The sequence below is a fragment of the Geotrypetes seraphini genome, chromosome 6 (assembly GCF_902459505.1).
Source record: "Geotrypetes seraphini chromosome 6, aGeoSer1.1, whole genome shotgun sequence".
Taxonomy (NCBI): domain Eukaryota; kingdom Metazoa; phylum Chordata; class Amphibia; order Gymnophiona; family Dermophiidae; genus Geotrypetes; species Geotrypetes seraphini.
The window spans coordinates 178,906,701-178,920,137 of NC_047089.1; the positions used below are offsets into that span (position 1 = coordinate 178,906,701).

The window sequence follows — 13,437 nt, forward strand, 5'->3', positions numbered from 1 at the left end:
GTTTAGCAGTTATTTTTCAAGACTCATTAGTAATAAAATTAGATTCATCCCCCATAAACACCCCAATTGAACTTCTTCAATTTTCTCTAAGGACTAAACCTAAATTAGATATTCTTCTAATTTATCTTCCACCACCAGTCAATAGTAGTAATTTCTTCCATTTACAATCACTGCTTTTTGATTTTGGGTCATCTACCTCCAATCCCCTGGTTTTAGGAGATTTTAATATTCATTTCGAGGATTTAAACAATAACTATACTAAAGAAATTTCTTCTCATCTTAGATTGTTAGATTTATCTCCACTATTTTCAGTTCCAACACATAGAGCTGGTCATACAATCAATATGATCTTAACTTCTACATCTTTATCAAATAAATCTCACTTTCAATTCCATTCCGCACAGCCAGTACCCTGGTCTGATCACTATTTAATATCAATAACTTTCACTGCAGTACCATCGAAACCAAACAAAATTTCCCAAATTAGACAATTTAAAGATTTTAGGAAACTATCAGTCGAATCCATCTCATCAAATCTTTGCCTAGATTTTGGAGATTTAGAATCAACCACTATAGAAGACCTTTTACATAAATGGCAGAATGCTACCCAGCTCCTAATTGATAAACTAGCCCCAACTCAAACAAAATATATCTCAGCACGTCAGAAAATTAACCCATGGTTTAATTCAGAACTAGGCCTAATTAAAAAACAACTTCGTTCGTTGGAACGAAAATGGAGAAAAGACAAAAATCATTCAAATTTTTCAAAATTTAAAGACCATGCGACATACTATAAAGAAAAAATAATTCATGCAAAATCGAAATATTACTCAAAGCAAATTATCCAGGCCAAGAATACTACCGTACTATACAATATTTTAAAATCAATTAATCAGCAATCCAAAAACCTTTCACATGACATTAAACTTCTTCCAACCGCACAAGAATTAGCAGACAGTTTCGTTGATAAAATTTAAAAAAATCAGAAATAACTTCACATTACAACAACAATCTGCAACTACATCAGAGCATGAATCTAATTCATCACTTACTTCAAAATGTTCTCATTTTAACATTCCCAGTCTTAAAGACTTAGAAATGATTATTAAAACCATCAATCATAAAGGAACATTCAATGAATCAATATCCCCAACTATCCTCAAGAAATACTTTTCTATATTTGGTCCCTACATACATACTTTAATCAACATTAGTCTACAACAAAGTAAAGTATCACTAGCCTGGAAAAAATCCACTATACGCCCAGTTCTTAAAGATCAAAAAATAGGTTCCGATATAAAAACTAATTATAGGCCTATTGCTAATATTCCGTACTTAGCTAAAATAACTGAAAAAATCGTTTTTAACCAAATATCTGAATACATTGAAAAAACCAACGTATTGCATCCAAATCAAACAGGATTCAGACAAAATCATTCTACAGAACACTCTCTAATTGGTATGACAACATCTATATTATATCATTTAGATCACCATACATCCGTAATTTTGATTTCTCTTGATCTATCGTCTGCCTTTGATACTATTGATCATAATCTTTTAATAAATAGGCTTCAATCAATCGGTTTAACTGATCAAGTTTTGCTTTGGTTCCAGTCTTACCTCGATAACCGATCATCGAATGTTTCTTTTAACGATGCCACCTCAAATAGTTATTCACTGCCTTATGGAATCCCCCAAGGTTCAATACTTTCGCCTATCTTATTTAATATTTTCCTAGCCCCTCTGATGACATTGTGTCAATCCATTGGATTTACAGTATTTGCCTACGCAGACGATATACAACTATTACATCCAATCAATACCAAAAATCCTCAAGGAATAGCAGTAATAAATGATAAACTGGATCAAATTCATTATTGGCTCGAAACTAATAAACTAGCTTTAAATATTCAGAAAACCAATGTTATTCTCTTTCCATGGAAAGATTGTGAAACACTTCTCTTTCCTATCTCTATTGAAGGCATTGCCCTGCAGATGGCCAAAAATATTAGGATTCTAGGAGTAATATTTGATAATAAATTATCTTTCCACGATCACATAAACCAAGTGGTTAAATCTACTTTTTACAGACTCCGCCAGATCCGATCTGTATTAAAATTTTTATGTGCACAATCTTTGAACATATTACTTCATTCCCTTGTAATCTCTAAAATTGATTACTGTAACGCCTTATTTATAGGTTTACCACAGAAAGAGCTTAGGCGTTTACAAATAATTCAGAACGCCTCCATAAAAATTATTTATAAAGCCAAAAAATTTGATCATGTTTCACCATTACTCAAGAAGGCACACTGGCTTCCAGTAGTACACCGCATCATATATAAACAATGCTTACTTACCTTTAAAGTTTTACAATTCAAAACTCCTGCCTTTATTTTTAGAGTCTTAATACCCTATACTACCTCTAGATCTCTTAGATCACAAGATCAACATCTATTAGCTATCCCCTCATTAAAAGTTATTAACACAAGGCGCAATACAATCTTTTCTATAACAGCCCCTCAGTCCTGGAATGATCTCCCACTCTATATTAAGACAAGAAAAAAACTTAGACAAATTTAAGACCAAACTTAAAAGTTTTCTATTTACAAATGCTTTCAATGATTAAAATCTTCCGCATTGCCTATCTAATCTTCTTCGTTAATTGTCATTGTCTCCCTTCCTAATGTACTTCCCTTGAATTATTATTGAATTTAACAACGAATGTAACCATTAAATAACTTCCCTTTTGTTTTATTATTATACGTAGATGTAAATGTATTGATATCTGTTTAAATAAGTTTACTTTTTTTACCCAAATTTATTGTATGTCTGAATGATATGTTATCTAAATTTTTGAACTATTTGTACATCGCCTAGAATTTTGAATAGGCGATAAATCAAACTATTTAATAAACTTGGAAACTTCTACTAATGCAGAAATGGACCCTGTTGGCCTCCTATATTCATTTTTAGCATATTTTTAAAAAATTTGAACTACACCATGAATTCTGATCTTTCTGCTTGAATAGAAGTGAAATATTGTTGTTTCTCATTTCAAACCACCACTGTAACAGCCCATAGAATGCACTTTAATTAACCCCTAGTTTTATTGGTTATTCATGTTCCATTGAAAGAGGTTTATTCTTTGTTTTTACATAGTTGACCTAGTTTTGCTGTGAAACTTTTATTCTGTCTAAATCATGGGCTAAGAGCAGTGTTCCTGTGGTGTCCTCAACTGGACCAAAGTGCCTTGTGTTCAACCCAAAAATGGACATGGCCATGTAGGGGGGAAGGGGGTCATGGGCTGGTCAGAAATGTTCCCAAAATTTCAGCACAGTATTATAGGATATTGGGGTTCTCTGTGGTTTATTTATGGTTTATGGCTCATTTAGGGGTCCTTTTACTAAGGCATGCTAGCTGTTTTAGTACGCTCTAAATATTAGCGTGCACTAAACGCTAACGGGGCCATACAATATAATGGACGCATTAGCATTTAGCGTGTGCTAAAATAGCTAGTGCGCCTTAGTAAAAGGACCCCTTAGTTGTATCCCCTCTTTAACAAGGTGGGTTACAATGCCACATTCACAATAAGCATTACACTTCTCCCTCCGAATCCGCGGTTTCTATAGACCTATGAGTCTTACGTCTGTCCCCGGCAAGATGATTGAATCACTGATCAAGGATAGCATAGTTCAGCACTTGGACACACACGACTTGATGAAACCCAGTCAACATGGATTCAGGAAAGGGAAATCGTGTTTGACGAATTTACTCCAATTCTTTGAGACCGTGAACAAGCAAATTGATAGTGGAAAGCCGGTGGACATAATATACTTGGACTTCCAGAAAGCATTTGACAAAGTTCCACACGAAAGACTTCTCAGGAAACTACAAAGCCATGGCATAGAGGGAGATATACAAAGATGGATAGGCAAATGGCTGGATAACAGGAAGCAGAGAGTGGGCATAAATGGGAAGTTCTCCGACTGGGAGAAAGTGACTAGTGGTGTACCCCAGGGCTCGGTACTTGGGCCGATCCTTTTTAATATTTATATCAATGACCTGGAAAACGGAACATCCAGTGAGATCATCAAGTTTGCAGACTACACAAAACTCTGCCGGGCAATCAGATCGCAGGAGGACAGTGAGGAACTCCAGAGCGATTTGTGTCGGTTAGAAAAATGGGCGGAGAAATGGCAGATGAAGTTCAACGTGGAGAAATGCAAGGTAATGCATTTAGGTAGTAAAAATAAGGAATACGAGTACAGAATGTCAGGTGCAACTCTGGGAAAAAGTGAACAAGAAAGGGATCTGGGTGTACTGATAGATAGGACCCTGAAGCCGTCGGCACAATGCGCGGCAGCGGCAAATAAGGCAAATAGAATGTTGGGCATGATAAAGAAAGGAATCTCGAGTAGATCAGAGAAAGTTATAATGCCGCTTTATAGGGCAATGGTCAGACCCCCCTTGGAATACTGCGTCCAACATTGGTCTCCCTACCTAAAGAAGGATATAAAACTGCTGGAGAGGGTGCAGAGACGAGCAACTAAACTAGTGAAGGGTATGGAGAAACTGGAATATGAGGATCGACTTAAAACACTGGGATTGTTCTCCCTTGAGAAAAGGAGACTGCGTGGGGATATGATCGAGACCTTCAAAATACTGAAAGGAATCGACAAAATAGAGCAGAGAAGATTATTTACATTGTCCAATTTGACACGGACAAGAGGGCATGAAATGAAGCTAAGGGGGGGTAAGTTCAGGACTAATATCAGGAAGTTCTGCTTCACACAGAGAGTGGTTGACATCTGGAATACTCTCCCAGGGGAGATTATTGCGGAATCGACAGTCCTAGGCTTCAAAAGCAAACTAGATGCATATCTCCTTGAGAGAGGCATATAAAGATATGGTTGGCTATAAAATAAGCCAGGTGTATACCTAGCAGGGCCTCCGCGTGTGCGGATCGCCGGACTTGATGGACCGAAGGTCTGATCCGGAGATGGCGCTTCTTATGTTCTTATGTTCAATATCCGCAGATTCAGTTATTTGAGATTTTTTTTTACAAAAAAACCTATTTTCATTTTTTGGCTATTTTTAAGCCATCCAAGCCTCCCCGGAACCTTATCTGGTGGTCTAGCGGTGAAGCGGGGCAGGAGCGATCTTCCTATGCTCCTGCCCCGTGCAGAGCCGTCATCAGAATGGCTGCCATGAGTTTCCGTTGTAGTCTTGAGACTACAACAGGAACTCATGGCAGCCATTCTGATGACGGCTCTGCACGGGGCAGGAGCATAGGAAGATCGCTCCTGCCCCGCTTCACCGCTAGACCACCAGGTAAGGTTCCGGGGACGCAGGAGGGAGGCAGGAGTGGGTCAGAGCCGGCCGAAAAGTTATTCACGATTTTTCACACTTCGTGGTCCAGCTCTGCACCTTACCCCCGCGAATACCGAGGGAGAAGTGTACAAACAGCCATAAGACACACATGTATAAATTTCATCAACATATCATACAATTTACCCAATGAAATTGCTCAACATCCATGCTTCATTTCACAAATGAGATGTTTCTTCAAGAACCTCTTAAAAACAATCACATCTTTTTGCTTTCTAATATACATTGGAATGGCATTCCACGCATCCAGACCAGCACAACTTGTGTGCTAGGATTTATACCAGGTTTCAGCAGGTGGAAATTCTTGTGTCCACAACTGGGCATGGGAATCTGCGCTAAGTGTTATTTTATAAAGAACACTTAGCCTGAAGCACTCTTTATGGATTAGATCTTAGCATGGGTTTTTCCTAACACCTAAATTAGAGCAAATACTCAATAAATCAAACGATGCTGTAATTCCAATAACAAAATGATAAAGAAAATGTGCCTCATGAGCGGCCCATCACTGGACAAAATTGGACTACCATTAAAGTGGAGAAAAAGCCTCAAAAACAACCATCGGCAGCACTTTACTAACAGTAAATCAGGCTTCCTATTCCATAATGAATGTCACTAATTATGTCCAAGTGAAAACGGCAGCCACCAATGTGCACAAGCAGTTAACTTATCTGATGTCACCAGAACTGTGGATGGTTTCAAATATCTTCAGTTTCCATCCTCCGGCTCTTTCAAATCTCACGACGATAAGGAACCTCGTTTTGCCATATTAAACTGCTGCTTCAGGGGAAAATGACTTGCTGTGCAGTAACACTATTAAGCATGGTGGCACAGAACAGCAGGAAGAAGTTGAAACTTAACTATTTTTCTGATCTGATGTCAATTCCGGACCTGTGGTATTTTCAGACTCCTAAAAGAATGCATTCCATTCAATTCGATAGATGTTTTTGAGGGTTTTTCTCCACTTTAATGGTAGTCCAATTTTGTCCAGTGACGGGCCACTCATGAGACACTTTTTCTTTATCATTTTATTACCTAAATTTGAATGCCATTTACTTATTCTGGCCAGTAATGTCAATTCATCTGCCCTACCCTGATGCAATACCTTAAGAGTCTAGCCAATCTCAGGTTTTACCCTCATATCACACCTAAGGATCCTCTGACTTTATGGCTTCCTTAAATTCTTCTTGACAGTGGCATGCCCTCTAGAGGCTGTTCACGCATTTACCACCCTTTTTATTTTTATTTTTTGTAATTCTTTATTTAGAACATGGTCAAATACAACAATAAAATACACACACACTGGACACTCATCAATAGCACCCCCCGCCCCCTTTTATGATGAAATACTTCAAAGCATTACTTCTGAATCTATCCTCTTTAAGCCTCCTATAATGGTTCTATGTTCTAGAACTTTGTTTGTAGAAAAATGGTTCTTGTACATTATTCATAATTTTGAGGTATTTGAATCTCTTTCTCTTCTCTTCTAGCCTATACAGTCCCTACACAGACACAGGCAGATTCTTAATTCTCATTTTATATGGGCTTATAGGTGTAAAAGTAAGTGATCTTGTAATATGCCCTGCCATGAAGAAATATCAACATACACGTACAGTCAGAGCGCTCTAAATTTTAACAGACAGTCACAGATGTCTCAAAAGGTTAGCACTGAGTCACATACATCTCTAAAAGTGACCACATGAAGTTAAAGTCTTCTAAGTTGTGGTTCTTTTAGCACCTTGACCACATTTAACCCCTGCTCATTATATCCATTAAAATAACTGACTTCAGTACTACCTGACTGGTCATACCAAGCAGTAGTTGAACAGGCCCTCAGTACTAAATGCTTCACTAATTTTCAAATTGGCTACTTTATGCTCTGAAAAATATCATTCCACCACTGCAAGTACACATCTGCATCCCTGTCCACAGCAGATTCCATCTTCCCCTAACCCTTGCCATGAATCAGTTTGTCCCCCAGTTCTTTTATTTCCCTTCTACAGTATTCTGACATTCTATACTAGAGTGCATGGATTATGGTTTCTGTTTCTATCATTCTCCAAGCCTGGCGCTCTAGCTGCCATTCTACTTTTAAAGTATATATGAAATTGAAAATATAGATTTACTAGCACTTATCTGTAGCAATGGTAAAATAGGAGCCCTGTTATAATTATCATTGATAAAAACAGTATTTTTCCATTTCTTTCTCTCTCCCACTCTCAACCTTCTTTCTTATATCACTCTTCCTTACCCAATTACATTCTCTCCGGATCCCACTGTCTCTCTCCCTCTCTTTGGCAGGATTTTGTAATGGGTCTTTCTGTTTTGCTGCGTGGAACAGTTCGTGAGAAGTTAAACTGGGCTTTCAACCTATATGATATTAACAAAGATGGATACATCACTAAGGAGGTAAGTGAAAACGGTATACATTGCCAAGCCTTGGGAAGATTCAGAGTGAGAAAATTATACCTAGGGAGGAGCCTAGAGATGGCGCAGGGTAACAGCACAATATGCAGTGAGACTCTTGGCTTTGTGGAAACTCATAGTAACAGCCCAGCACAAACTGAAGAACTTGGGAAAGGTGGAAAGCAAAGGCATAGAACACAGTGTCGTACCTAGAAGAGGTAGAATATGACAGCCATAGAGTACTGTGAAATATCAAGTAGGGGAACAGGGTGACAGAAGAGCACACAGTGAGGAAGCTGGACGAAACACAGTAATAGTGTGCCACACAGTAAGGAGGGTGTGAGATATAAAGGTATGCCATGCTGGATCAGACCAAAGATCCTCAAGCCCCTATTTCTAAGTGACCAGTCCATAACTAGGAAATACTTGGTAGATCCCAAAGAATAAATAAGTTTCTTCTAGTTCCCTCCTAGGGATGTGTAGTTACTTTAGGGTCCATACCAAGGCAGGGCACTCAGCTTATATATGAACCGGGTCAAAAGCCTAAGTACACAACATCTAGCACTCTCTCTTCTTCAAAGAAATTGAAAAATATGTCTGGCATGACCTACTTCAAGTGAAATATTAACTATCAAAGGTCCACTCTCATCTGGAGAATGGGAGGCAGCAGAAACTTACAGTACAAACAAATATAGAAAACAGGTGGAGAAAAAGGCCTCAGTTAAAGCCCATTAGGACTGGGGAATGCTACTATTCAAGCACACTTCAGTAAAAGCCAAATAGACAGTCCTGTAATGGTCATAGGCCATAAAAAAAAATTCCACCCGTTACATTTATAAATTATTGCATGAGTACCTCCTCTCCAACCCCAGGAATTGCAGAGTCTATTCAAGGCATAAACAGGTCCCACACACACAGCGTCATATAACAGCACAAAAAAAGCTTCAAACAAGCGCCACTTATCTTGTGCTGTTCCTCTTCATGCAGCTGGATTCCAGAAACTTTCCTCTTTTAGTAGAGTTTCCATTAATTTACTTACAATAGAGGTTAGGCTAACCAACCTGTAGTACACAGCCTCCTCCTTACTTCCACTTTAGTGGATAGGAACCACATCCACCTATCTCTAATTCTTTGGAACCACTCCAGATCCTGAAGAAATGTTATAAATGTGAGAGAATGGAGCCTCTAGAACCTCCCTAAGTTTCTTCAATATCCTTTAGATGTACCCCATCCTGCCAAATGATTTTATATACTTTTAGTTTAGCTCCCTACAAACACATTCATCTGAAAATTGTTCAAGATCTACTTTACCTCCATGTCTGTGTTTGTTTTCTGATCCTATTCCCAGTGCTTTATTTGTGTAACAAAACACAACATGAGGGCGTGCTGAAAACTTTTCAGCCCAACCAAGAAGAGAATGGCATGGATATGGTTCAATCAATGATCTGCAACAATGTCAAATCATAGAATTTCATTTTGCAAATGGGCACTTAACGAAATAAGATAACACTCTTCAGCTACAGTGGCAAAATAACGCTCTGAATTCAAGAAGTTGGTTGGGCTGCGAACTTTTCAGCACTCCCTAATATGTGTTAAGCAATTCCACTTTATCCTCATCAGCCTCTACCTATTCCTCCCTTTTACCTTTGAATCTCACAATGCTACTTTTGCACTGCCACTTGTTACTAAACAAAGTCTGGTAGATATTTTTTTTCTTCAATTGGCATTATTGCTTTCTTGACTGCTTTCCCTGTTTCTCTTAGCTTTTCCAGATATTGTTGCTCATCTTCCTTTTTCTGTGACCTCTTGTAGTTTATGAAAGCTAACCAGCATCATCCTTTTCATCTTGCTTTTATTTACTCTCCTAACAAAAGGCTCACTGCTCTTAAATTATCTCCTTTTTGTTTTGCATTCTGCTTTTCTGCTCTCCTCAGATTTCCCATCCTGTTAACAGTTCCTTGAGGTATTCACCCAACTTGGCAAAGTAAGTTTTCCTTACTTCTGAATGAACCATCTCTGTGTTTTAATACTGAATCATACCCTCAATGATCACTGGATGCCAGATGATAACCCACTCTGACATCAGAAATAATCCCTCCTTAGGAAGCATAAGGTCCTGTATCATCTCCTCCCACTTGGGTTCTGTTCCTAGTTGCTGAAATATTCTGCTGTAAATAATTTAGGATCCTTTTAATTCTAGATAATTCTGTAACCAGGATGTCCCAATCAATATCCTACAAATTAAAATCAACTTTTAATTGCACTTCCCCTTTTACAGGAGTGTTGTTGATTTCTTCTATTTTTGCTTTAAATAATACTGATAGATTGTATATAACAGGAAGATGTACTAATATAAACAATACTTACAGTTATTGCATTCCAGTTCCACAAATTATAGTTTCCCATTTGACTAGCATGTGCCATGTCTATTAACAAATCACAAGGACAAAAATTTCAAAATTGCAGGAGCAGATTTTAGATTTAATTGATTCTCACAGTGAACTATAGGTTGCTGCTTCATAAGTTGAAATAGAGTAAAGATCTATGTTCTTCCTCAAGAAGGAAAAATAAAGAGGCCATTGTAAGTATTGTTTACACATGTAAATGAGGCCTTGCCAATGTTTTTGTTTTCCTCTACATGTTTCCTAATTCCTCAAAAAAAAGTTAAGTCCTGTTTGATCTTTACCTTTCTGCTCTTTATTAAAATTAAATTCAACATCACTAGTTATTCATACCAGTGAACAGAAGGTGTTGGCAGCAGCAGTAGCCATTCAGTTTAAGTGCTATCATTGCCCTACCTCAGATACCACACCAACTGTCTGCATTGTGGCAGAATGTCATCAGGAGCATAAAAAATAAGTGCTTTTTAGATTACAGAACTGTGAATCTCAGCATCATGCTCACTCAATGAGACCTTTAGAGCCAAGTCCTTGGGACAAAGCCTTTGGAAACATCTAAATACTATTTGGGCATTGCGACTTCTTCCAATGATAAGCCTATTTTGGACTTGCATTCTTCAAGGAAGGACAGCTCTGCCAAACAATAAAAGACTCAATACGAGGGACCTCTTCCACAAAATCTAGAGGTCCCCCTCCAATGTCTATTCATATCACCTCTTCATGTCAGGGCTAAAGGATCTAAATTTAAAAAATGTACTCCTGATTAATCTAGACAGGTTTCAAATGCCAATCTTAGACTAATGGTGCAGACAAATCAGCACAGAAGCATTCCATATAGATGTTAGTGCAGAAGAAACCTTTGTTCAAGCAGATATCATCATATGAAAAGCATTTCTCTGAACCAAAATCTAATCACTTTACCAGACTTTAAAGAGCAGGAATGTACACCTTTTGTACAGAATTCCTCATTTTCTGCACCAAAAGAGATGCCAGCATCACGGAAATTACAATCATTAGTGCAATCACTGATGTCAACAATTTTTTAGGTGCTTAAGACTTTGAGCACATACTTCAAACATTTGCCTCATTTCAGACTGACGCAGAGAAAAGTAACTTTCCTCATGAGATCTGAAAAGTTGTTACCACTTCAGTCTCTGAGTTTATTTATCTTATTGGTAAAAATAAAATGTAATGGACTAGACCATACTATCCCTGGAGAAAGTGAACATCAAGCTCAAACTTCCCTAAGGGAAGCATTCTCACATTCTGAAGAACATGAATATTCCAATCTCTCAAATCCTCAACTCTCTGAATAGTCATCAAGACAATTAACCATATGGTCAAATCAAGAAGAATCAGATCTGTCTCCACCTCCTAAAAGGAGAATTTCACCATCTAAGCATTTCTCGTTTCATCAGTCGCTTCAGCTATCAAGTTGAACATCAGTGACTTTGACAATCTGTCACTTGAAGACCAATTATCCAAGTGGGATAAGTTATGTACAGATTTGTTAAATAAATTAGCTCCTACCACAACAAAGTTAATCTCAATAAAAAAACCAAAAAAAACCCTTGGTATACAGCTGAACTAACATTAATTAAAAATCAATAAAGTGCTCTTGAAAGAAAATGGCGTCGGACTAAAACACCTTCAAATTTAGCAAAATATCAGGAACAAGCAAACCACTATAAGATTAAAATAAATGCTGCAAAGAAAGAGTACTATAAGAAACAAATTGGAAAGGCAAAAAAACTCAGCTATGTTATTTTCAATATTAAAATCATTAACTATGTTCAAACCCCAAAGTAATACAGATTCTGTTATTACAATTACTGCTCAAGATTTAGCACATTACTTTAAATAAAAAATAATTAATATCAGAAGTCAATTCAGATCAAAAACTAAAATAGACCCTACAGAACCTAATAATATTTTGCCTTTTTCAAAATGTGCCCGGTTCAGTGTACCATCTATAAGCGATATACAACGGCTATTTCAATCCATAAACCTAAAAAGCAATAAATCGAAAATGATCTCACCATTTGTCTTAAAATGTCTGTTCAATAAGTTAGGGCCATTCATGCATAAAATTGTCACCAGCAGCCTTCCTAAATCCTGGAAACAGGCAACAATCCGCCCACTTCTTAAAAATCCAAAGGCAAATCATAACGACATTATGAATTTTCGACCAATAGCTAAAATTCCATTCCTAGCTAAATTAACTGAAAAGGTAGTATTCAAACAGATATCCAAATTTATAGATAAAACAGGAGTACTACATCCTAATCAAACAGGATTCCGGAAATATTATTCAACAGAACATTCAATGATAGGTATGACTACAGCTATCCTTTATTTTTTAGATCATCACCGATCTGTTCTCCTCATATCCATAGATCTCTCCTCCGCATTCGACACTATCGATCACCATAGAAAGACTGAAATCCATAGGAATTAGTGATACTGTGCTACAATGGTTTCAATCTTATTTTTCAGAAAGATCATCAAAAGTTATCTTTAATAATGCCACCTCAGACCTGAAATCTACCAACTATGGCATCCCACAGGGATCGATATTATCTCCCCTACTATTTAACATCTTTCTAGCTCCTCTGCTGACCCTCTGTCAATCTATTGGGTTTACAGCGTTCGTTTACGCAGATGATCTTCAACTCCTGCTTCCATTAGACTTATATTCTACAGAGGAATTCCAAAATACCAATAAGAAATTAAGTACAATCTCTGACTGGCTTGATGAAAATAAATTAGTAATGAATACAGATGAAACAAAAATAATACACTTCCCCTGGAAAGAAGGACTGAAACTCACCACTTCAATAAACAAATAATATTCAATTGCAGGAAGTCACTATGATTAGAGTTCTAGGGGTTATTCTGGATCAAAAATTGACATATCATAATCAGATTAGTGCAGTAGTAAGAGGTTGCTTTCAGAGGTTATGAATGATTAGATCAATCGCCCCCTTTTTGGACTCATCATCACTTAATATCCTTGTATATTCACTGATCATTTCGAAGTTAGACTATTGTAACTCGCTCTATAAAGGAATAGCTCTTAAAGAAATACGTTGACTACAAATAATTCAAAACACCTCAATTAAGATTATAACGAATAGGAAAAAATTGATCATGTGACGCCTCTTCTTAAAGAAGCTCATTGGCTTCCAATTGTTCACAGAATCTCCTACAAAATAGCAATATTAACATTCAATATATTAAC

The 13,437-nt window shown here is 37.3% G+C and overlaps 1 protein-coding gene across 1 annotated transcript in view; it reads left to right on the forward strand.

Moving 5' to 3' along the window:
* KCNIP3 (potassium voltage-gated channel interacting protein 3) overlaps window positions 1–13,437 on the forward strand; it is a 72,073-nt gene that overhangs the window by 41,705 nt on the left and 16,931 nt on the right. Inside the window, exon 5 of the mRNA XM_033949706.1 lies at window positions 7,693–7,800. Coding sequence (XP_033805597.1) covers window positions 7,693–7,800 — 108 coding nt within the window. The remainder of the gene's footprint in view (window positions 1–7,692; window positions 7,801–13,437) is intronic.